The 25,982-nt window shown below is 39.7% G+C and overlaps 1 protein-coding gene and 1 long non-coding RNA gene across 5 annotated transcripts in view; one reads left to right on the top strand and one right to left on the bottom strand.

Annotated features, from left to right (window-relative positions):
- The window catches only part of LOC121820205 (uncharacterized), an 8,264-nt gene extending 7,561 nt beyond the window's left edge, over nt 1–703 (bottom strand). Inside the window, exon 1 of the long non-coding RNA XR_006060658.2 lies at nt 447–703. This is a non-coding gene — a long non-coding RNA (uncharacterized LOC121820205). The remainder of the gene's footprint in view (nt 1–446) is intronic.
- The window catches only part of CCDC170 (coiled-coil domain containing 170), a 95,161-nt gene that overhangs the window by 1,158 nt on the left and 68,021 nt on the right, over nt 1–25,982 (top strand). Inside the window, exon 1 of one of the 4 annotated variants that reach the window (XM_060419295.1) lies at nt 2–25,586. The exons of the other annotated variants lie outside the window; for them this stretch is intronic. Coding sequence (XP_060275278.1) covers nt 25,539–25,586 — 48 coding nt within the window. The 5' untranslated portion in view covers nt 2–25,538. Of the gene's footprint in view, nt 1; nt 25,587–25,982 lie in introns of those variants that run through there. 4 annotated transcript variants of the gene reach the window in all.

Below are 25,982 nucleotides of genomic sequence, written 5' to 3' on the forward strand. Positions count from 1 at the left end.
CGCAGCCCGCGGGCGCGCGCCGGGGCGGCGCCGGCGATCGGTCTCCTCCCGGGAGAGCGCGGGGGAGGCTCGGCCCGGGCTGCGCGCGGCGCTCCTCGCCGGCGCACTCTCCTCTCGGTAGCCCGGGTGGATCGTGGTGGGAACGTCCCCGCGTCGGAGAGGGGCTTGGTATTGCCAGCGGCCGGCGAATTTGAGGAAGTGAGGGGGCAGGTCGTGAGTGTGTGAAATGCGGCTGAACTTGGGGTTGTACCAGTTCGCGTCTCTTGGTCATCGACACGGGTGACATTCTCAAAACGGTGTGTCTAGCTCCTGTAGACCCTTCCCGAACCCCCGCCCCTGGCGCCAAGAATTCTTGCTTTTATCTTAAACTTCTTAGCTACAGAGAGACGTGTTTCAGAGCAGTTTCTTCAAAAACCTGAGGTGGTAAGGTTAATAATAATACATACAGTCTGAGGGAAGTCGCTGCTCTTTTCGTTGCTAATCATTTCAGAAACGGTCATTCCGTTGTCGGATCCATTTATTCGTCTACTCCCAGGTGGTACTTGGGCATCGCGGACTTGCAGGCTCAGCCTGGGTTAAGTGTCCCCTTCTAGACCCCGCACAGGGGCCCACCAGGCAGAGCGTTTGTCAGAGGTTCCCCACGAGGGGGGAACTCTGTTCAGTCGAACTGCTTGCTGACCCCAGAGGTGTACTCAGCTTAGCTGACCACAGAAATCCCTGGGGCACGCTCTTAATTCAAAACTTGGGTTGGATTCTCCAACAAGCAGTAGGGAATTCTAACATTCAGCAGCTTTGATGGCTGCCTTTACATCTCACCGGATAGTGCCTTCCTTCTATTTAGATTTTTTGATTCTTGACGTATTTGTGGAAAACTAGTGCCATCTTGTACGAATAAAATTAGTTTTTCTTCCACTAGAAAATTTGCATATTTTGTCCCTATCTTCTATCCTTTGTGCATTAAGAATATTAGCCCATGCATAAGTATGTAGAGTTTTTGTACTGCTTATATTTGTTTGAGGGAACAAATTGAAAGTAAATTACCGACCTCATGGCCCTTCATCCCTAAAAAAATACTCTGGTGTGTGTCTCCTAAGAACAAGGGAATTTTCTAACCAAAACACAATGATCAAATTCAGTGTGTTTAACATCCTTATAATAATATTATCTAATGTCCACTATCTGCTATTTTGCCAGTTGTCCCAATAATGCCATTTACTGCAATTTTTTTTTTTTTTCATTTCAGGATCACACATTGAATTTAGCTGTGTGTCTTTAGTCTCTGTAAACCTGGAACAGTTCCTCCGTCTTTCTTTGTCTTCGGTGATATTTTTGCAGAATCTAGGTCACTTGTTCTGTAAAACAGGTTTATCAGATTGTTCTTCATGATGAGATTTTTGGTAGGAATACTATCTAAGTGATGTGACTCAGTTCATCAGAGTAGGAGGTACACGATGTCAGTTTGTCCCACTATTGGTGATGTTCCTAATTGGTCATATCTGCCCATTTTCTACTGTAAAGGTGGAAAAATAGTTACGTTCTAGTAATAAATGATTATATTGAATAATCCTACTGATTAAGACTGAGATTTTTAGGGTAACTTTTACCACCTACATAAAGGAAAATATCCACCAAGACCAAGACTTTTTAAAAAATTGTTTTTGGCTTCTCTGGGGCTTCAGTGTTGCTCTCAGGCTTTCTGTAGTTTGGGGAGCCAGACTACTTTCAAGTCTTGGTGCATGGGCTTCTCATCGCAGTGACTTCTCTTGTTGTGGTTCCTGGGCTCCAGGAGAGCAAGCTCAGCGGTTGTGACTCGCAGGTTACCTGTGGCATGTGGAATCTTCCGGAACTAGGGATCGAACTAGTGTCCCCTGAATTGCAAGGCAGATCTTAACCACAGGACCACTGGGGAAGCCCCCAAGCCCAAGACTTTAATTGACCTGGAAGACCTAGATTTTATTGAGAAGCAAAATGCCAGCATTTTCTGTAATTACTTTTTCAGTTTCCAAAATACTTATCTGAGACAATCTTATAATTCAGATAGGCAGGGCAGGAATTTCCCATTATACACAAGATATAGCTTGTTCAGTTAGCTAATAATGGAACAGGAATTTAAATATCTTTCTTTTGAAAGTTTAGTGCTTTCCCTGCCATACCATTATGCACTGAAAAATAGATTAAAATACTAAGCAGGGATACTAACCAAGTGTATGAGGAAGTAGAATACTGCAGGGACTGGAAGTATTAGCTATGAGTTCAGGCAGTCTTGATTATACCACTTAACTGTGACACTTTGAGCAAAAATATGACAGTGTCTCAGAACTTAGTTTCTTCATCTGCAACATGGGATCATAAAGCTTATGACATAGCATGGTTTGGAGATTCACTGTCAATATATGGAATGCTGCCAACGGAGTGACTGAATACATCACGGTTGGGAATTTGAGCAAGTTTCTTTCCTCTTGGTGAAACAAGAGTTAGTTAGAGTAGCTGCCCGATGGAGTTGTTATGAGAAGCAAAGGTAAATAGCAACACGGCCTATCAGCAGCTATAGTTCTTCAAAGGAAAGAGGACTTAAACTGGTCATGTATAATTATGAAAGAAGTAAAGTCAGTTTTTCTTGATTTCCCCACCATTTCAAACATTTAAAAAATTATGGTAAAATACACATAACATAAAATTTACTGTCTTAGCATAATTTAAGTGTACAGTTCAGTGGCCCTAAGTTGCTTTATTGTACAACTATCATCACCGTCTATCTCTGAAACTCTTTTCATCTTTCGAACTGAAATTCTGTGCACACTCAGCAGTAACTCCCCATGCCCTCCTTTCCCCAGCTCCTGGTAACCACCATTCTTTTTCTGTTTCTGAGTTTGACTGCTCTGGGCACCTTGTGTAAATGGAATCATACTGTTTTCATCCTTTTGTGACTGATATGTTTTACTTAGTATAATACCCTTGACATTATCTAATGTCCTCTCCCCAGCTCCTGGTAACCACCATTCTTTTACTGTTTCTGAGTCTGACTGCTCTGGGCACCTTGTGTAAGTGGAATCATACCGTTTTCATCTTTTTGTGACTGGTATGTTTCACTTAGCATAATACCCTTGACGTTCATCCATTCATCCTCGTTGTATTAATTATAATACGAGCATTAGAACTGCTTCCCTTTTGAAGGCAGAATGATATTCCATTGCATGTATATGTCATGTTCTGCTTATCCATTCATCTGTACAAGAGACACTTGGACTATTTTATTGTGAATAATGCTACTATTTTATTGTGAATAATGCTCTGGGTATACAACAGATCTTCAAGATCTTGCTTTCAGTTATTTTGGGTATAAGAATTGTAATTGCTGGATTATGTAGCATTTCAATTTTCAATTTTTTATAACTTTTTTCTTTTTAATATTTATTTATTTGGCTGCACTGGGTCTCAGTTGTAGGTTTCAGGATCTTTAGTTGTGGTATGCAAACTCTTAGTTGTGGTCTGTGAATCTAGCTCCCTGACCAGGGATCAAACCTGGGCCCTCTGCATTGGGCGTGTGAGTCTTAGCCACTAGACCACCAGCAAAGTCCCCAATTTTCAGTTTTTTTGAGGAACTGCCTTACTGTTTTCCATAGTAACTGCACCATTTTACATTCTTATCAGCAATGCACAGATGTTCCATCTCTCCACATCCTTGTCCATACTTGTATTTTCCCTTCCTTCCTCTTTCACTTTCTCACTCTCTCCTTCCTTCTCTCCCATCCTCCTTCCTTCCTTCCTTTCTTTCTCCCACTCTTTTTCTTTTTTTTTTTCATATAGTCAGCCTGATGGGTGTGAAGTAGTAACCATTTCCACTTGATTCCATTTCCTTTCTCTTTGATTTGTTCTGTTCTTTTTTATTTTCTCTTCCTTTTAATCAAACTCAAGTTAAGAAAAGATCTGACTTTAATCATATGTCTTCATGTGAATTTAAGTCAGAAACCTTGGTATTCTAGGTATAAAGGAAAATAACCTGAAGCCTCCCACAAAGGTAAGAAGTGAGAGAGAAAGAAACAGAAAAAGCAAAGTAAAAGAAAAAAGGATGATGAAAAGCAATATGAATATATCAGTAATTACAATAACTATAAATGGATTAAATGCTCAGTTAACCAATAAAATTGTCAGATTGAATTTTAAAAAAAATTCAGGTATATGCTATTTATGAAAGACATATTCAAACAAAAGTATATGGAAAGATTGAAAGCAGCATGTTTGAAAAGATTTATCAGACACATAATAAGCACAGGAAACCTTATTGGATATGATAATATTATACAATATTTTTAAAGCAAAAAAGCATTACTAGAGGTAAAGAAAGTCACAATGATGATACAAATTATATCACTGCCACATAATAATAAAAATTCTTACTTATCAGAAAAAGCTGCAACAATTCTAAATGTATATGCGTCTAATAAAATGGCCTCAAAATATATAAATCCAAAATAGACAGAAGCAAAAACCTCTGAGGAGTTATAGGCAAATCTTCACCTACAGTAAAACAGTTTTAATATACCTCTGTGTGTGTCTGAGAGACCCACCAGACAAAAATTTGGTAAGGGAACTATTAAAAAGCTAAAAATACAAAAGTGGTTAAGTCATTATGAAGAAGAATAAAAGGATATTAAATATTTGGGTTACATATGGCTGTAGAAGTTAACTGGATGACTTTTTTTCTTTGCCCAAGGGAATAAATACCTTTGGACTATGAAACAATTGGACAAAAAGTCCTAGAAACTGTATTGGTAGAGATTAAACTAGATAAGTAATTAAATATTTTTCCTTGTTTTAAATAAAAAAGGCTTTATACAATTAAAAATTATTGATGACAATCTGATCATGAGTTCAGTTCAGTTCAGTTGCTCAGTTGTGTCTGACTCTTTTCAGCCCCATGGACTTGTAGCACACCAGGCTTCCCTGTCCATCACCAACTTCCGGAGCTTGCTCAAACTCATGTCCATCAAGTCAGTGATGCCATCCAGCCATCTCATCCTCTGTCATCCCCTTCTTCTCATGTCTTCAATCTTTCCCAGTATCAGGGTCTTTTCCACTGAGTCAGCTCTTCACATCAGGTGGCCAAAGTCTTGGAGTTTCAGCTTCAGCATTAGTTCTTCCAATGAATATTCAGGACTGATTTCCTTTGGGATTGACTGGTTGGATCTCCTTGGAGTCCAAGGGACTCTCAAGAGTCTTCTCCAACACCACAGTTCAAAAGCATCAATTCTTTGGTGCTCAGCTTTCTTTATAGTCCAACTCTCACATCCATACATGACTACTGGAAAAACCATAGCTTTGACTAGCCTGATCTTTGTCAGCAAAGAAATGTCTCTGCTTTTTAATATGCTGTGTAGGTTGGTCATAACTTTTCTTCCAAGGAGGAAGTGTCTTTTAATTTCATGGCTGCAGTCAACATCTGCAGTGATTCTGAAGCCCCCCCAAAATAAAGTCTGTCACTGTTTCCACTGTTTCCCCATCTATTTGCCATGAAGTAATGGGACCAGATGCCATGATCTTCGTTTTTTGAATGTTGAGTTTTAAGCCAGCTTTTTCACGTTAGACAAACCCACCTTGAAGGATTTTCTGTTAAATGGCCAATACTCTTCAAAAGTGTCAAGGTCATGATTGGCAGAAAATAAGGAGACAAGACAACTAGAAGCAATGTGAGAACCTGGATTGATCCCTGGACCAGAAAAAGGACATTATTAGAAAACTCGTGAAATTTGAATAAGATCTGATGTTTAGTTAAGAGTATTATAGCAATGTTAATTTCCTGGTTTTAACATGCCTTGGATATGTAAGTAGTTAACATTAGGGGAAGCTGGGTAAAGCTACACAGAATCTTTCTGTTCTAATCTTGCAAACTTTTTCTGGGTCTAAAATAAGTTCAGAATAAAAAGTTTAAAAAATGAATGACAAGCAGTTAATTCTTTGTATATCCAACTTTAAACTGCAAGACTTATTTTCTCTTGGTATCTAATTATTCTTGGACCACCTGGCCGAGGGGAAATGTTCAAATAACAGGTGGATAAAAGAACTTTTTGAACACCAAGCAGAGAGCACGATTGATTTTCCCTTCGTATTTCAAAAAGGTGATGTGAATCTTTACTTAAAATTGCCAAATGTAGTGTACAGGATATTGGAAACAATAGTGAGTGCTTCTTGGTTTGTACTTGAATTAAGTTGACTAATTATAAAGACTTACTTTTTCTGTGTTCAAGGACAATTTAAAAATTTAATTGAGAAAGGGAGTAACATTTGCTCTACTTAGAATTATTTATGCTAGGTTCTTTTCCCAAGATTTCTTTTTTCTTTGTTTCGCTTCCAATTTTTTCCTTTGAAATTGGTGCTTTGGTGGCTTTGATCTAAGGCAGAGAAGTTCAAAGGCTTTGTCGAGGTGGACCAGCAGCCCTATACTCTTTCTCTTATTGATACCAGCACTGCTATTGATTGTGGCTTCTATTTCTACATGTTAGATAGTGCATGAATAAAATATTTTAAATATTGCTAGTAAAAGGAAATATATGAATTCTATTTCTGAGTAACTGAAATAACTTCCTTTTTGTTGACTAAATTTACTCTTATGCTGTCCCTCCTGACTCTTCTGCGTTAGCTTTGTACACAAATGTATTTTTCAGCATTTCTAGGTCATCATCATCTAATCTCACTGTCAGTGCAAAGGGGAACAATGTCAACACCTGACTATAGTTGTCACATTTCCTATAAGTCTTTTATACTTCAGGGTAAATGAAATGGGTAGAGTGGAGAAGCAAAAAGGAAGTCTTACTGTTGAAAATTTGTAATTATTTGGAGTAAGCAAAAATGAAAATGTGGGAGGAAGCCTGAACCAGAAAAACTCTGCTTGGTGAATCGTACATTGATTGAGTCACCCGTGTGGTGAACGGTTTTTTGAGTTTCAGGGCACCAAAGTTAGGGAAATTCTTTGCTTCAGCAGTTAAAAAGTGAGGGTCAGTTCTAAAACAGATGATGTTTTAGATAAGGTTCCACTCTCATAAAAGTTACATTTTAGTGGGGGAGATAGATAACAAAAGTAAACAAATGGATAAACAAGGTAATTTCAAAGTGCGGTTAACACTCAAGTGGGATAAGTGGGATAACAGGATCAAGACTGACTGGTGTAGAGGGTTTGCTTTGGATAGGGTGGGCCCAGATGACTCCCCAAGGAGATGACATGTATGCTGAGTTGTCGGTGATGCTGGGAGGGAGTATTTTTAGAAATAGCTTCCCTAGGGGAAGTGTGTTTAGAAAGAGTATACTACCATGTATAAAATAGATAGCTAGTGGGAACCTGCTGTATGCACAGGAAGCTCAGCTCAGTTCTCTGTGTGAACTGAAAGGGAGGGAGGTCCAAGGTTTGGGGGGATATGTGTACACGTATGGCTGATTCACTTTGTCGTACATGGAAACTAACACAATATTGTAAAGCAATTATACCCCAATTAAAAAAAGAATACAGTTGGTAGCGCATCCCTCAGTTTGGGTATGTCTCATGATTCCTTAGCCTTAGATTCAAGTTAATCACTTTTGGCATTTATCGGTGATCCTATATGAGAGATGGTGTGTTCTCAGTGTATCATGTCAGGAGCCATATGTCAGTTTATCTCATTGTTGATGTTAGAAAAGAAAAAGAAAGGCTGAGAACTAGATTCAACAGACTAATGATACCTGATAATACATGTGATGTATTTTTAATTGCTCTAAGGAATGTTATTGAGATAATTGGTGAATACTATGGTGTCATTATTAAATTTCTTGAATTTCACAGCCGTATGCAAAGGAATGTCCTTGTCCTTAGAAATAAACGCTGAAGTGTTTAGGGGTTGAAAGCTGTGATGTCCGCAAATTACTCACAAATGACTCAGCTGTCATGATTGTAATGGATAGAGAGAAAAGGCTAGATCAAATGTGATGAAATGTTCTCACAGTTGGTGAATCTAAGTGTGGCATATACTTGATTATTCTTGCAACTTTTCTGTAAGATTGAAATAAAGCTTTAAAGAAATTATGTACCTGTAACAAATCGGGATATTGAGTAGAAGATGCTCTTTCTAACTATCAAGCTCACAGTATAGTTAAGTGAATAATAAATGGGGTAATAAATAAAGGTTTGGAAAAGGGAGAAGGCAGGCATGGCTGGAGTAAAGATACGGTGTCAGGTGAGGGTCTAGAAGGAAAGGCAAACAAGCAGTTATGGGAGGTGCTCTACTAGATGGGGGAGGGGAAGAGCTGGGGAGGGGACGCTTTACTGAAGTTACTGGGGCCAATGATGGTGGCAGGGAGATGACGTTGTCTTTGGAGTACCAACAGGACCTGTAGGTGATGTTCAGTAGCAGTTGGAAGCATGAATCTCTAGCTGGAGATGCAGATTGGGGAGCCATCAATTATTGCAGATGGTTGAAATCTCACGAGAGCATGAAGTAGACCAGTAAAGGTGTCTTATGTGGTGAAGAAGGATTGACGATGAAGTCCAGAGAGTCGCAGGTTAACGAGTGGGTCAAGGAGGATGAGCTGCAGGAGGGACTGAGAGAGGAGGGCCAGATGAGCAGAGAAAGGAAAGCTGCTTAGCAGAGTGGTGGTCACGGCTCCCTCCAGTTCTTTTTCCATATATTGAAGCACCCTTCCTCTGGGTTTATTTAGAATTGACAGAATTTGGGGAATAGCTGCCCAAAACAATGATTATGGTTTTGTCCATATTGATTATTAAATGTTTCTTTCTGATAGTAATTAGCTAAGTATTTTAAGGCCGTTTCTGGTCCATGGTTTAAAAACCATGCCATTTGGGCCGAGTATGTGTATATATATTTATATATGGCTTCCCTGCTAACTCAGTGGTAAAGAGTCCACCTGTCCATGCAGGAGGTTCAATCCCTGGGTCAGGAAGATCCCCTGGAGAAGGAAATGGCAACCCACGCCAGTATCCTTGCCTGGGAAATGCCACGGACAGAGGAACCTGGTGGGCTACAGTCCATGGGGTCCCAAAGAGTCAGACACAACTTAGGGACTTAACAACAACTGTACATATATATACTTTACTAGTGCTGTTTCTCTGGAGGACCCTAATACACAGGATAACTTCACTGAGTCCTTCCATGCTTGAGGAGGTTGTTGGAACCAGTGGGTTTGTAGTCCATCAGAAAGGACAGTGCAGCAGGGCCACAGGTGCTCAACACAGACACAGAGGCTGGTGATCAACAGCAGGAAAGTGGGGAGAGTTTGTCATACCTCCTACCTGATTTTCCTAGAAGGACAGGACCAATCTATCCATCAGTGCCCCTAGGACCACCATACTTTACGGGACCCATGAGAATGTTTTAAATTCTTTTAAAATCAGGAGAGGGAGAAAAAAATAACTTTGAAGTTGAGAAAACATTTTAATGTGTAATATTTTGTTATGTTCCTCTTCATGCCAATAGGGTGTAGAATACAGTTTTAATATCTGTATGGAGGAAAGAGGCTGTGAAGGTATTAATAAAAGTACACTGTTGGGGTTTAGTCGCTAAGTTCTGTCCTACTCTGCGACCCCATGGGCTGTAGTCCTCCAGGCTCCTCTGTCCGTGGGCTTTCCCAGGCAAGAATACTAGAATGAGTTGTTATTTCTTCCTCCAGGGATCTTCTCGACCCAAGTATCAAACCCATGTTTCCTGCATGTCCTGCTTTGGCAGGCAGTTTCTTTACCATTGGGCCACCTGGGAAACCCGTAGGACCCACAGAAGCTAATGGGGTCCTGTGGGGAGATGAAACTGTGCAGAAGCATTGTATAGAGAGCATTGTTAAGCAACAGAAAAGGTGATGGTAAGACAGATAATAGAACACATTTTTCCCAATTTTACTGATACGATAGACATACAGCACAGTGTAAGTTTAAGGCATACAGCATAATGCCTTAAATATATTGTGAAGTAATTACCACAATAAATTTAGTTAAATTAACACCCATCATCTTATATAGATACAAAAGGAAAAAAAAGAGAATGTTTCTTTCCTTGTGATGAGAACTTTTAGGACTTTTCAATGTAGCGCATGATAGTGTTAACTATAGTCACTATGTTGTATATTATAGCCCCAGTATTTATTTATCTTATAACTGGAAGTTTGTACTTTTTGATTGTCTTCATCCAATTCCTGCACCCTACACAACCCCCACCCCCTGCCTCTGGTAACTGTAAATCTGATCTCTCTCTTTTTAATGAGATTTTTGCTTATTTTAAATTCCACATATGAGGTCATACAATGCTTGTCTTTCTCTGACTTATTTCACTTAGCATAATGCCCTCAAGGTCCATTTATGTTGTTGCAAATTTTCTTCTTTTCTGTGGTTGGGTAGTGTTCCATTTTAAGATATAGATATATTTAGATATAAAAAGTTTGTTTGGTTTTCTGTACTAGCTAAGGAAAAGCCTGAATGAACTTTTTGGCCAACCCAGTGTAGTGAAAGTTGCTCAGTCGAGTCGACTCTTTGTGACCGCATGGATTGTAGCCTGCCAGGTTCCTTTGTTAATGGAATTCTCCAAGCGAGAGTATTGGAGTGAGTAGCTGTTCCCTTCTCCAAGGGATCTTCCCAACCCAGGGATCAAACTCAGGTGTCCCACATTGCAAGAGGATTCTTTACCATCTGAGCCACCAGGGAAGCCCCAAAATATTGGAGTAGGTAACCTACCCCTTCTCCAGAGGACCTTCCTGACCCAGGAGTCAAATTGGGGTCTCCTGCATTGCAGGCGGATTCTTTACCAGCTGAGCTTCCAGGGAAGCCCCCTAGTTATAACTATATCTAGATATAGAGATGGGTACAAATATGTCACATTTTCTTCCTTATCCATTCATCCATTGATGGATACTTAGGTATTTCCATGACTTGGGAATTGTAAATCATGCTTAGAAAATTTTATCTTAAAATTACTTGCTCCTTCTCTTAAAGGTTGACGTAAAATGATGAATATTGAACTGAAGTCCAGCAAAGTTTAAATCTCCCTATGACAGTTTTATTGCACTAGAGAATTGCTCTTTTGAAAAATAGGTTTAACTGTATTTCACATTCCTTCTAAGGGAAATATTCCTGAGGAGCCAATTTGAATAGACAACTTGTTAAGAGTTTTAAGCATACCACTCAGCATAGGAACTGAAATATTACATCTTGGAAAAATTTTCACTTTAAGATAATTTATCAACTGCTTGATAATAGATGGAGTGAAAAAAAAAAAACCCACTTGAAAAGAAGTCTAGAATCATTAATATGTGAAAAGACATATAGGATTCTGATGAATAAAATGTCTGATCTCTTTGTCAACAGAGGTTTTCATTTCCCCCGTTCCACTCAAAGAAGCTATTTGTGACATGTGACAATGTGACATGTGACAGTGTTCCCAAATCTGCATTCATTGTGGGCCTTGAAAGCTACACCCAATACCTCCCATGGAGCTCTATCCAATACAAATGCTGAGAAATTGTTGTCACTTAAAATAGGACCTGAAATTAATTAATTTGCCTGTGGCTTACTTACCTAAGACGTTATCTTGGTAGAGTGAACAGATTAAAAAAAAATTCAAAGGACTTTCAGTTCAGTTCAGTCGCTCAGTCGTGTCCAACTCTTTGTGACCCCATGGGCTGCAGCACACCAGGCTTCCCTGTCCATCACCGACTCCTGGAGTTTACTCAAACTCATGTCCATCAAATCAGTGATGCCATCCAGCCATCTCATCCTCTGTCGTGCCCTTCTCCTCCTGTCTTCAGTCTTTCCTAGCATCAGGGTCCTTTCCAATGAGTCAGTTCTTCGAATCAGGTGGTCAACGTATTGGAGTTTCAGCTTCAGCATCAGTCCTTCCAATGAACACCCAGGACTGATCTCCTTTAGGATGGACTGGTTGAATCTCCTTGCAGTCCAAGGGACTCTCAAGAGTCTTCTCTAGCACCGCAGTTCAAAAGCATCACTTCTTTGGTGCTCAGCTTTCTTTATAGTCCAGCTCTCCCATCTATACATGACTACTGGAAAAACCATAGCTTTGACTATGTGGACCTTTGTTGGTAAAGTAATGTCTTTGCTTTTAACATGCTGTCTAGGTTGGTCATAGCTTTTCTCCCAAGAAGCAAGTGTCTTTTAATTTCATGGCTGCAGTCACCATGTGCAGTGATTTTGGAGCCCAGAGAAGTAAAGTCTGTCATGGTTTCCACTGTGTCCCCATCTATTTGCCGTGAAGTGATGGGACTGGATGCCATGATCTTCTTTTTCTGAATGTTGAGCTTTAAGCCAACTTTTTCACTCTCCTCTTTCACTTTCATCAAGAGGCTCTTTAGTTCTTCACTTTTTGCCGTAAGAAGTGGTGTCATCTGCATGTCTGAGGTTATTGATATTTCTCCTGGCAATCTTGATTCCAGCTTGTGCTTCATCCAGCCCAGCATTTCCCATGGTGTGCTCTGCATAGAAGTTAAATAAGCAGGGTGATGATATACAGCCTTGACATACTCCTTTCTCGATTTGGAACCAGTCTGTTGTTCCATGTCCAGTTCTAACTGTTGCCTCTTGACAGGCATACAGATTTCTCAGGAGGCAAGTCACGTGGTCTGGTATTCCCATCTCTGTAAGAATTTTCCACAGAGGACTTCATATTAAATGAAAATATAAGCTTCTAAATTGACTAGACCCAACCTGTAACAGCATATATAAACTTGTAGAAAGTAGAAGGAATCTTTTTTAAATTTATTCTTTATTGAAATATAGTTGATTGACCAGGTGTTAGTTTCAACTGTTCAGCAAAGTGAATTAATTATATACACTCTTTTTTTATACTTTTCCCATATAGATCATTACAGAGTATTGAGTAGAGTTCCCTCTCCTATACAGTAGGTCCTTATTAGTTATCTATTTTGTATATCGTAGTGTGTATATGTCAATCCCAATCTCCCAATTTATCCCTCCCTCCTAGGAATCTTCCAAAAAGTGGTTGGAAGGAGATTTATGAATTTATCAAAGTTAAATCTTGTGAACTTGTGATTAATTTTGGAAATGCAGCTCTTTACTACAACAACCTGACTTGCCTTGCAGAACAGCGATATTGAATGATGTTCAGAAGAGAATTCAATTCAGGGAGAAATGATTGCATATCTGTATATGACGATAACATAGTGATGAGCAGTGTGGGCTTTGGCGTCAAATAGGCTTTGGTTTGAATTCTGGCTGTGCCATTTCATTCCTTCCTTCATCCATTCTGTGATGTTACTGACACCCGGTCACTGGGGACACAGTGGTGAACAAAATAGGCATTTTCCTGCCTCTGTGGACCTCATAGTCCAGTGGGGTTATAGATATTAAATAAATAACCATAAAGTAAATAAATAAAATGCTAAACAAGGAAAAAATCATAAAAGTAAATAAGTAAATTTGGTGATAACATGAAGGATAAGTATTGGGTAACATGAGAGTGAATAACACAGAAAACTAATTTAGATGGAGGCTCAGGGGACATTGACTTAAAGACTGAAAACAGGCTGGGTAGAGTGAGCCAGAGTAAGAGGCCAGAACCAAGGTGGGAAAGGAGTGGGGAGGAGAGGGCAAGGGAGAGAAAGGGAGGGAGAGGAGGAGAAGGAAGGGGACGGGAGGGAGGGGAAGAGGAGAGCCAGAAAACACAGCTGTGAGATTCAGATCAAATGCCTTATCTTTGAACCTAAATTCTTTTTTAGGCAATGTGGATAGTTGTAATAGCTTCACATGGTTGCACTTGGGGTTAAATGACATTGTATTTGAATCATACTTAATACAGACCTAGCGTGATTAGTGTTTACTACGTGGTGGCTATAGATACTAATGCCCTCACGGAGTTTACATTCTGGTGAGGTGGTCATAGCCAATTCAAGAGTGGAAATAAGCAGAGAGAGGCTAATAGCTGTTTGAAGAGTTTCAGAGAAAAATTCCACATTTATGCTAATTTTGGAAATGATGTTTTAAGTTACAGTCACACCTGAAGGAAAAGGCAAGACAGAACATCTCAGTGTTTGCTGATTAACAAGCGCATGTAAGTTACATATATCAACGAGGTTATAGCCTAAAGATACTGCAGCGTGATATTATACAGTGTGAATTAATATAATTTCCCATAGTGTCCATCTAGCATGTAAATATAGCTGTTACACAGGGGGTGGCTACAAGCTTCTAAAGGCAACATGAGTTAAATAGCAAATTTATTCACCAAGATATTTTCCTAACAAGATAGAGAAAAATTACAAATTAGATAGGAGGGGACCTTCACCCTAACAACGACTGAGAGTTATAATTTTGGTTCCTTCAAGATAAACATTTTTTTTTCAGATGTTTTAAACATTTATTCTCATCTGACAAAATGTGGATGAATAAATAATTCCTGGCTTTTCTTCCCCAGTAATATCTTGGTCAACTCTCTCCTCTCCCTCCTAGTTTTTCTGAAACTCTTATCTCTATTCTAGGTTGATCTCTTGGCACAACTAATTTTAAAAATATGAGACTTGCTGTTTTCCATTTTTACAAGAGATGAGTGAAATTCCACCTATGTTTGTTCCAACAGGACCATTGTTTAGCAATAATGAAAGTCTCTCAGTCATCTCTGACTCTGAGACCTCATGGACTATACAGTCCATGGAATTCTCCAGGCCAGAGTACTGGAGTGGGTAGCTGTTCTCTTCTCCAGGGGATCTTCCCAACCTTGGGATCAAACCCAGGTCTCCTGCATTGCAGGCTGATTCTTTACCAGCTGAGCCATCAGGGAAGCCCCTATACTCACCTAACAGGACATACTTCCACTGGTCTCAGCTGGAGGCGGGGTCCAGATGATAAGCCTTAATACAAGAGGTCTCAGGAATGTGTTTCTGATATTAACTAAGTTGATGTTGTCAAATGGCATTCAGAGGGTTGACTGAAGAAGCAGCATTCATTCATGCTCCGCTCTACTTCACAATTATCCCTGAAAAATAAAAAATCAAGCGAGATGGCTAATTGGGCTCCATTGTCTTGACCCTGCTACTGAAGTGCTTTTACTGGACAAAGGCTTGACATGATGCCGCTCAGTTGTTCCACGGGTTTGGAAATTTGTGATTTCCTGTAGTGAGCAACTTGTTTGCTTTACCTCGTGGTCCTGGTAGATCGTGTGACTCAGGTTGATCTACTTGGAAGAGCCCAGGTAAACTGGTCCATTCCTCACGAGTGCTCGGTACCAACAGTACAGTAAGTCCCCTACCACAAACCTTTTACATTACGAACTTTCGAAGATGTGAACACGCATTTGCGTGTCCAGTCATGTAAGTTAGTTCACTTACATACATTGTCACGTGTGTGCATCCTCTACAAGTGGTTGTGCTTTTACTGTATGGTACTGTAAAGAGCACAGTACTACAGTATCTTTGTTGCAAGCCCAGGATGTCTGAGAGCAAGTGCAAAAGCAGAAGCGATGTAATTGGTGCTACTGTACTTTTCAAGGTACTGTACTATAAGATTAAAGGTGTTTTATTTTCTGTGTTTGTTTTTTTTAATGTATTATTTGTGTGAAAATTATTGTAAACCTATTCATAGTACTATATGGCCAATTGTGTTAGGTACCTAGGCTAATTTTGTTGGATTTTTGAATAAATTGGACTCAACAAATGTGATTTCGAAATGAAACTCATTCATATGTAAAGGGTTTATTGTACTTCCAGGGTACTTGCTTCCTCTTATTTGTTCTCTCTTTTAACCTTTCTTTCCTGCCATTTTCTTTTTTTATCTTTTTTGTTTTGTTTTGTTTTACTTTATTTTACTTTACAATACTGTATTGGTTTTGTCATACATTGACATGAATCCACCACGAATGTACATGCATTCCCAAACATGCACCCCCCTCCCACCTCCCTCCCCATAACAATTTCCTGCCATTTTCTTAATTCCTTATTTTTGTTTTTCTTGTTTTGGCACTGGTAAAAAATAAACTTGAGACGCTGGATGGAAGTTAAAGTCTTTCTCTAAGGTCTAGACGTCTGGTGAACTGTAAAGATTACAGGAAACACTAGTGGCATTGGGACTAGCCTTTAGTTTATGGTCCTGCCGTGGCTTAGGAGAAGCTCTTCAGTGATTAGCTCTCTGATTCTGGGAAAGATTGAAGGTGGGAGGAGAAAGGGACAACAGAGGACAAGATGGTTGGATGGCATCTCTGACTCAGTGGACGTGAGTTTGAGCAAACTCTGGGAGACAGTGAAGGACAGGGAAGCCTGATGTGCTGCAGTCCATGGGGTTGCAAAGAGTCGGACACGACTTAGTGACTGAACAACAGCAACAAAATTCAGTGATTGGGAAATACATTCCAGAACACCCACAGAATCAAAGGCAAGACGTTTGTCCTGTCAGGGCTCATGGTTATGTGATACATCCATGGTTTTATGGGTGTCAGTGCTACTATTGAGCTTCCCTGGTGGCTCAGAGGTAAAAGAATCCTCCTGCAAAGCAGGAGACGTGGGTTCAATCCTTGGGTTGGGAAGATCCCCTGAAGAAGCAAATTGCAACCCACTCCAGTATTTTTGCCTGGGAAATCCCACGGACAGAGGAGCCTGGCAGGCTATAGTCCATGGGGTCACAAAGAATCAGACACGACTTAGGGACTAAACAAAAACAACAATGCTACTATAGATGGACAGGCTCTGATATGTCATAGTGGGAGAATCTGTGTGCTTCCTAGACCAGCCCATCATCCCTGGGGCTTGGGGTGCAGTAGAAGTCAGCCAGCTCCAGAGGCTGGTGGAACTTGGCATAGCAGATGAGATTGGGGATTGAATCACATGGGAGGATGGGATATTAATAGAAAGAGCCATATACCCATCCATTCCTTTATTCTGCAAATAATTACTGAGCATTTACATTGTGAGGTTCTGGTTAGGTGCTAGGTATGTCTTAGTGGATATCAAAGACCTTAAAAATAATTTTTAAGTTTATTTTTGTTTTTGGCTGTGTTGGGTCTTTGTTGCTGCTTGAGCTTTTCTCCAGTTACTGTGAGAGGGCTTTACTCTTCTTTGCGGTATGTGGGGTTCTCACTTCGGTGACTTCTCTTGTTGTGGACATGGGCTCTAGGGAGCGTAGGCTCAGTTGCTGTGGCTCCTGGGCTCCAGAGCACAGGCTCAGTAGTTATGGGCAATGGGCTTAGTTGCTCCTTGGCATGTGGAATCTTCCTGGATCAGGAATCAAACCTGTGTTTCCTGTATCGGTAGGCAGATTCTTTACCACTGAGCCATCAGGGAAGCCCTATCACAGAGTTTTAAGGGAGAGAGACCCTACATACTTAAATTACACATATCATGTATTCCTTACCAGTCTGTAAGTGATCTGAAGGAGAAGCGAAGGCTGCTATGAGAGAATCAGTTCAGTTTCAGTTCAGTTGCTCAGTCGTGTCTGACTCTTTGCGACCCCGTGCACTGCAGCACTCCAGGTTTCCCTGTTCATCACCAACTCCTGGAGTTTACTCAAACTCATGTCCATTGAGTCAGTGATGCCATCCAACCATCTCATCCTCTGTCGTCCCCTTCTCCTCCTGCCTTCAATCTTTCCCAGCATCAGGGTCTTTATATAGCTGGAAGATAGTGGTGTGGTCAGGTGGGAATTTTGACTGGTCAGGTCCTTCTGAATACTTGCTGAGGCAATTTGGACTTTGAAACAGCACCTATGAGAAGAGTGAGAAGATTGCTATGAAGGGGAATACACTGTCCATTAGTTGATTTTCTTGGTGGTCTCCACCCCTCCTTTGATCTCCCCCAACCTGCCTCCTGCAGAGCTCTTTATGGTGTGATGCAGGTCTTGGAGAGGGGAGAGGGTGAGATTAGGGGGTTCTAGCTTTAGAAAGGAAGGGCTTCCTAAACAGGGGTCTGTCCACTCTAGTAGACTGTCCTCTAGAGCGGGCTGAGGACATCCATGTCGTCTTCATGATAACTAGTGAGAGTTGCTAAGCACTACAATTTCGGATTTGGAATCTGCCTATAACCCAATTTATTCTGAACACAAAAGAGAGAAAAATTCCTTCTAAAAACTTACTGTGGATCTTGCTTTGTTCCTTTGTGAGAATTCTTTTAGGGAGGTTAAAAATTATTTGGTTTCTTTCTAACCTGAAACCTGGAGAGATTACTTGTTGCCAACATGTCCTACTCTCTTCTCATTTTTTACAAAATTTGTCTCTTGGGAGACTTGGTCTCTTTCAGGAGTGTGTATGCTGGAAGTTGTGGCTTCCTTTTAACAGAAGAAATGCTGCTAGGGATGATGAAGTAACATCATTTTGCTAAATTTTCTCTGGGCAGAGTTAAGGGTCACCCCAGAAGAGAGAGCAGGGATGTAGTTGCAACGCACATGTTATTTAGGTTGTTTTCTCTTTCTAACTTGTCCTTTGTTAGTTGTGATCTTTTTACAGTTAATAAAAACATTAAGAATCATTGAATTCTTGTTTTAATCCTTGAAGATACTATTTTGGCTATAACATTGTATTATTCCATTCATTTTTGTGGTGAACTTCCTATCCAAGAAGTTGTCAAAACTTTCTTGTTGAATAAAAAATGCATTCCAAGCATTGCTGGAAATTCAGTAATTCTTTCTACCTCTGCTGTCTTGTGCAAGCTGAGGTTCAAGTTCAGGGTTTCCCACTGCCTCTGCAGCCGGTAAAGAATTTACATGGTATTCAGCTTCTTAAATCTAAAGATTAGGATGTTAAAATTGAGAACATACTGAATTGGACTCTTTAAACGTGCTTCCAGCTGTCTCTTAATTAAGAAATTAATTTTAATATTACAATTGCAGCCACTTTTCCTTTAAAAATGAGAACATTACTCGTGAAGCTGTAGTTTCTTTTGTCAACTACCACTAATCTTAATCCCCTTTCCCCATTCTCCAGAGGTAATTATTAAATACATTTGGTGAGTATCCACCGGATCATTTAAAAATACTTTTTGTGTTCATACTTATACCTATAGAAAACATTTTATTTTGTTTAACACTTTAAAAATTTTCCTTTTTTTGCTTTTTATTGATTTTTATTCTTTAAGCTAATTTAAAATAACATGTATTTTTGAAACATAAATGGTATCATACTATTAGTTTTGTTCTCTGATTTACTTTATTTGAAAAACAGTATGTTTTTGAGATCTATCCATGCTGCTTTAAATAGATTTAGTTCAGTTCTATTAACTGTTTTCTAGATTCCCATCTCGTTGATGTACTATTGTTGACCGATTCCTATGTTGATGGACACTGTGAACCATGAACGTTCATGTAGAATTACAAGTAACATTGTTTGTTCTGGGGTATATGCTGAAGTGCCTCCTGCAGTGTCAGAAACATTTCATACGCACATTCATTAAATGTCCTTTAAACCTAACTTTTCAATTAGATAGTACAGAAAAGCAATTACTGCTTTCAGATCTACTACCAGTTGTTTGCTGTTTGAAAAAGGAATTGCCTTTTTAGCCGTGAATTGCCTCGTTTTCAGATGAGGGTATAAGAATAGTCTCTACTCACAGGTCTGTTGTGAAGACTGAGTGCGGATAGTTCCTGGGTCAGTGAATATTAGATATGTATATGATACATATCTAGTATGTATAATTACATATTTAATATTTGTTAGATCAGGATTAGTATTTGAAGCAAGCCCTCAGAAAGTTTGGCATCTAAGTTTTTCTAACTGCAGTCCTTCCCATCCATGAAAAAATAATTCAGTTTCTTTTGGTGGAGCCATAGTATTAAGAACATTTTGGAAGACTGTATTCTTTTCAATAAAGATGTTGAGATAGAAGGGTTTTTAAATGACACCCAAGAAAATGTGATTAGAGAACAGTGTCAAAATAATAGATCAGCTTTTTCACGAAGCTTGATTTAATGCAGAAATGTCTTCCTCCAAAATTTGCTCCACGACTGCTAAGATGATGACACACCGATTTGTTTCCTGAATTCCATACCCATCACACTGTCCCTGGCAAGCACTTAGGAAAACCCAGAAACCAAATGCAGATGTAAGAAAGAAAAGCAGGAAAGTCCTTCAAAGTCTGGAGAAGAACTGATAAGCAGTCAAAATTGGCATTGGTCGGAGAAATACAGTTTGTTGAAGTTGTATAGTCACTAAGTCGAGTCTGACTCTTGTGACCCCATGGACTGTAGACTGCCAGGCTCCTCTGCCTATGAGATTTTCCAGGCAAGAAGAGTGGGCAGTGGGTTGCCATTTTTTTTTCTGCAGGGGATCTTCTGGACGCAGAGATCAAACCCATGTCTCTTGCATTGGCAAAAGTATATTCTTTACTACTGAGCCACCAGGGAAGCCCATAAATACAGTTTGCAGTACTTAAGTTATGCACCGTAAATTAGGGGAAAAAACTACGTGAGGGGAAGAAGTTGGAGAGTAGGGGAGAGAGTCTTAGCGAAGATTGCTCACTGGGGCAGCCCTGGAGGCTTGAAGAGGGAAGAGGAGAGAAAGGGAAGGTGATAGGAAGAAAAAGAGAGACCAAAGGAAGCATTCCCCTGTGAAAGTGCCTCAGTGACACAGGTGTGCACTGTGGTATGGAATAATGCTGGAACAAAGAGGAGACTGGTTATGAGATGGAAAGATAGGTACTTTTTGTGTGTCAGAGGTAGGCAGCGATTTTCTTCACTCTCTCTTTTTTTTTCCTGTCCATGGGAAAATAAGACAACTAAACACTATAGAAGCAAGACTGGCCCAGGGCATTGTCCTCAGGCTGGATAATTGGACACATTGTGTACCAAGTTATGAATAAGCTGATCTCTTCTTTTTGCCTTTGAGCTTTGAAACCATCCTTTATTCTGAAAAGCCTATAAGCCACCCTGCGAGGCAATTTCAATCATTATCATAATATCAGTAGCCGAATCAAATCATAGGTAGTTGGCTTTCTAAAATTAATGTGAAATTGCTTCATGGATTGGCTGGGAGACCTAATAACTTAGAGTGTCCTCATATGAGGACAAATGGATGAGTTTTAATCTTGCCACTTTGAAATTAGGGTGAAATTAGTTTTAGGGTGAAATTAGTTTTTTGTTAAAGTGAAGATTATTTAATATTTATAGAAAAATTTTCCAAAAATTTTATTAACTCTAGGGAGGCTTAATTAAAAGAGCAAAACCCTGAGACGTACATTTCAATCCCTGTGCTACTGGAGTTGTTTCTTTGCCCCTGTGTTCTCCTTAAAGACACTGCATGGCAGAATTTGTGATTTTTGTGGATTCTTGTCCTTGTTCCTTTTTTTTTTTTTTTGCATTTAAGGGGGAAATATTTACTCTGATTATGAAATTAATGCACAGTCACTGTAAAAGGTTTAGAAAATATAAAAACGTAATAAAGAAAAAAATAAATGTAGTTCTATAACTAAAAGATAACCTTAGTAACATTTCTTCCCAGTAATTTTCTTTTCTTTTAATTATGTTTAATTAGGTAATTACTGCATAAATATACCTTCTTGAGAAGAAACCAAAGCCATTCCCCTCCCCAGCTCCAATACTACTGTCAGCCTCAGAGATAAGGATTGTTATACAGCTGATGGGTGTTCCTTCAGACCTTTTTTTCTTCTCTAAATATATTTGCAGAAAAGACACAGTACTTTCCCTTCATGTGTGCTTATGGGAAAAAAAGTATCAAACTATGGATCTATACTTTCTTACTTTTGTCCAGTGGTATATCTTGGAGATATGCTTATGCCAAACATACAGGGCAGACTCCTACTGCTTATTGCCAGTCTTCATAGTACGGGAGTGCCTTTTTCAGCAATTGCCTTGTTGATGGGAATTTATATTGTTTCACCCCTTCTCTCTTTTCTGTTATTACTGATAATGGTGAAGTAGGTATCCTAAGACCTACTGTTATGCACATATATGACTGTTTTCCAAGGGGAGATAATTGAGAGGTAGAACTGCTGGGTCATAGTACTTACATTTAAATTTTAATAGAGTGTGATTGAGAAGGTATCCAGAGGGCTTAACCAGCTTTATTTACATCTAAGATGAAGTGATACAGAAAGGTTGAAAATTAAAAGCTGGAACAGAGGTATATGTAGTCAGATACAAACAAAAAGAAATTCGGGATCATGATCTCAGTATCAGAAAGGGCTGAATTATGAGCAGAAATGGTTAAGTGAGATAGATAATGGCACATTATGGTGTTATGCGGTATAATTTACAACGGCTATATGCAATTTCTGAATCTTTGCACCAAGTCAAACAGTACTAGTTTCCACTAAGCAAGAATACAAGTGCTACAAGGTGACAGAGAATTACAGTAGCAATAAGAGGCTCTAACTGATCTTTCTCGAGCCCTGATCAAGTTAAAGGATAGAAATAGATAAGACTAGAAATGCCTAATTAAAATGATGAGCAAAGTAGAATGAATTAATCCGTATTGAACTTGAAGCTCCAAAGAGCTTCTTTTTATTTTTTGTAGTACTTGAAAAAAATTTATTAGAGTGTAATTGATTTACAATGTTGTGTTAATTTCTGCTGTACAGCAAAGTGAATCAGTTATACCTATACATGTATCAACTGTTTTCAGAGTCTTTGCTCATATAGATCATTACAGAATATTGAGTAGACCTCCCTGTGTGATACAGTAGGTTGTTGTCTATTTCATATATATAATAGTATGTATATGTCCATTCCAATCTCCCAATTTATCCCCCTACACCTTACCCCCTGGTAACCATGAGTTTGTTTTCTCCATCTGTAACTATGAGAATATACCTTCTTTTTATTTTTATTTATCTATTTATTTTGGCCCTGTCCCACAACATGTGGGATCTTAGTTCCCCAATGAGAGATTGAACTCGTGCATACTGCATTGGAAACGTGAGTGTTAACTATTGGACCACCAGGGAAATCCTATATCTTCTTTTTAACTACCCACTGGATGTTCATAAAACTGAACATTCGCAAAAACCTTGATGAATTCCCTGAAGTAGAAATAATAGAGACCAGGAAGATGGTGAAAATGTGTAATGGCTGGTCTAATAAGGACAACCTTCCAGTTTGAATGGACTCAGTTCTGAATGGAGACTGGTCCACTCCACTGGTTTACACCTGTGAATGTCAGCCCAGAATGAAGATGGATTGTCAGCACAGTGCGATAAAACAGGCATCATAACAAATTCTGAGAACAGAAAGCTACAAACACAATGAAGCCCTTAAAACAACTCAGGTCAAAGGAGAAACTCAGTGCACAGCAAAGGAAACTATAAGCAAGGTGAAAAGACAACCCTTGGAATGGGAGAAAATAATAGCAAATTAAACAACTGACAAAGGATTAATTTCCAAAATATACAAGCAGCTCATATAACTCAACACAAGGAAAACAAACAACCCAATCAAAAAATAGGAAAAAGACCTAAACAGACATTTCTCCAAAGAAGGCATACAGATGGCTAACAAACACTTGTAAAGATGCCTAACATCACTCATTATTAGAGAAATGCAAATCAAAACCACAATGAGATATCACCTCACACTGGTCAGAATTGCCCTCATCAAAAAGTCTACAAACAGTAAATGATGGAGAGGGTGTGGAAAAAAGGTGATCCCGTGCACTGTTGGTGGGAATATAACTTGATACAGCCACTATGGAAGATGGTATGAAAATTCCTTTAAAAACTAAGAGTAAAATCACCATATGACCCAGCAATCCCACTCCTAGGCATATACCCTGAGGAAACCAGGTTTGAAAAAGACACATGTATCCAATTGTTCATTGCAGCACTATTTACAATAGCTAGAACATGGAAACAACCTAGATGCCAATCAACAGATGAATGGATAAAGAAGTTGTGGTACATATACACAATGGAATATGACTCAGCCATAAAAAAGAATGCATTTGAATCAGTTCTGATGAGGTGGATAAATCTAGAACCTATTATACAGAGTGAAGTGAGTCAGAAAGAGATAAATATCGTATTCTAATGCACATATATGGAATCTAGAAAAACGGTTCTGAAGAATTTATTTACAGGACAGTAATGAAGAAACAGACATAGAAAACAGACTTATGGTCATAGGGAGAGGGGAGGAGAGGGTGAGATGTATGGAGAGTAACATGTAAACTTACATTCAGTTCAGTTCAGTCACTCAGTTGTGTCCGACTCTTTGTGACCCCATGAATTGCAGCATGCCAGGCCTCCCTGTCCATCACCAACTCCCAGAGTTTACCCAGATTCATGTCCATTGAGTCGGTGATGCCATCCAACCATCTCATCCTCTGTCATCCCCTTCTCCTCCTGCTCCCAGTCCCTCCCAGCATCAGGGTCTTTTCCAGTGAGTCAACTCTTCACATGAGGTGGCCAAAGTACTGGAGTTTCAGCTTCAGTATTGGTCCTTCCAATGCACACCCAGGACTGATCTCCTTTAGGATGGACTGGTTGGATCTCCTTGCAGTCCAAGGGACTCTCAAGAGTCTTCTCCAACACCACAGTTCAAAAGCATAAATTCTTCGGTGGTCAGCCTTCTTCACAGTCCAACTCTCACATCCATAGATGACCACTGGAAAAACCATAGCTTTGACTAGACAGACCTTTGTTGGCAAAGTAATGTCTCTGCTTCTTAATATGCTGTCTAGGTTGGTCATAACTTTTCTTCCAAGGAGTAAGCGTCTTTTAATTTCATGGCTGCAGTCACCATCTGCAGTGATTTTGGAGCCCCCAAAATAAAAGTCTGACAATGTTTCCCCATCTATTTCCCATGAAGTGATGGGACCAGATGCCATGATCTTCATTTTCTGGATGTTGAGCTTTACGCCAACTTTTTCACTTTCCTCTTTCACTTTCATCAAGAGGCTTTTTAGTTCCTCTTCAGTTTCTGCCAGGGCTTCCCTGGTGGCTCAGATGTTAAAGCACCTGCCTGCAATGTGGGAGACCTGGGTTTGATCCTCTGGGTCACCATAAGGGTGGTGTCATTTGCATCTGAGGTTACTGATATTTCCCCTGGCAATCTTGATTCCAGCTTGTGCTTCTTCCAGCCCAGCGTTTCTCATGATGTACTCTGCATATAAGTTAAATAAGCTGGGTGACAATATACAGCCTTGACATACGCCTTTTCCTATTTGGAACCAGTCTGTTGTTCCATGTCCAGTTCTAACTGTTGCTTCCTGACCTGCATATAGGTTTCTCAAGAGGCAGGTCAGGTAGTCTGGTATTCCCATCTCTTTCAGAATTTTCCAGTTTATTGTGATCTACACAGTCAAAAGCTTTGGCATAGTCAATAAAGCAGAAATAGATGTTTTTCTGGAACTATCTTGCTTTTTCGATGATCCAGCAGAAGCAGAAGATATTAAGAAGAGGTGGCAAGAATACACAGAAGAACTGTACAAAACAGATCTTCACAACCCAGATAATTACGATGGTGTGATCACTCACCTAGAGCCAGACATCCTGGAATGTGAAGTCAAGTGGGCCATAGAAAGCATCACTATGAACAAAGCTAGTGGAAGTGATGGAATTCCAGTTGAGCTGTTTCAAATCCTGGAAGATGATGCTATGAAAGTGCTGCACTCAATATGCCAGCAAATTTGGAAAACTCAGCAGTGGCCACAGGACTGGAAAAGGTCAGTTTTCATTCCAATTCCAAAGAAAGGCAATGCCAAAGAATGCTCAAACTACTGCACAATTGCACTCATCTCACATGCTAGTAAAGCAATGCTCAAAATTCTCCAAGCCAGACTTCAGCAATACGTGAACCATGATGTTCAAGCTGGTTTTAGAGAAACAGAGGAACCAGAGATCAAATTGCCAACATCCACTGGAAACTTACATTACCATATGTAAAATAGATAGCCAATGGGAATTTGCTATATGACTCAGGAAACTCAAACAGGGACTCTATATCAGCCTAGAGGGGTGGGATGGGGAGGGAGATGGGAGGGAGGTTCAAAAAGGAGGGGATATATATATATATATATATACACACACCTATGGCTGATTCATGTTGAGGTTTGACAGAA

Source organism: Ovis aries, chromosome 8 (genome assembly GCF_016772045.2).
Source record: "Ovis aries strain OAR_USU_Benz2616 breed Rambouillet chromosome 8, ARS-UI_Ramb_v3.0, whole genome shotgun sequence".
In the NCBI taxonomy this organism is placed as follows: domain Eukaryota; kingdom Metazoa; phylum Chordata; class Mammalia; order Artiodactyla; family Bovidae; genus Ovis; species Ovis aries.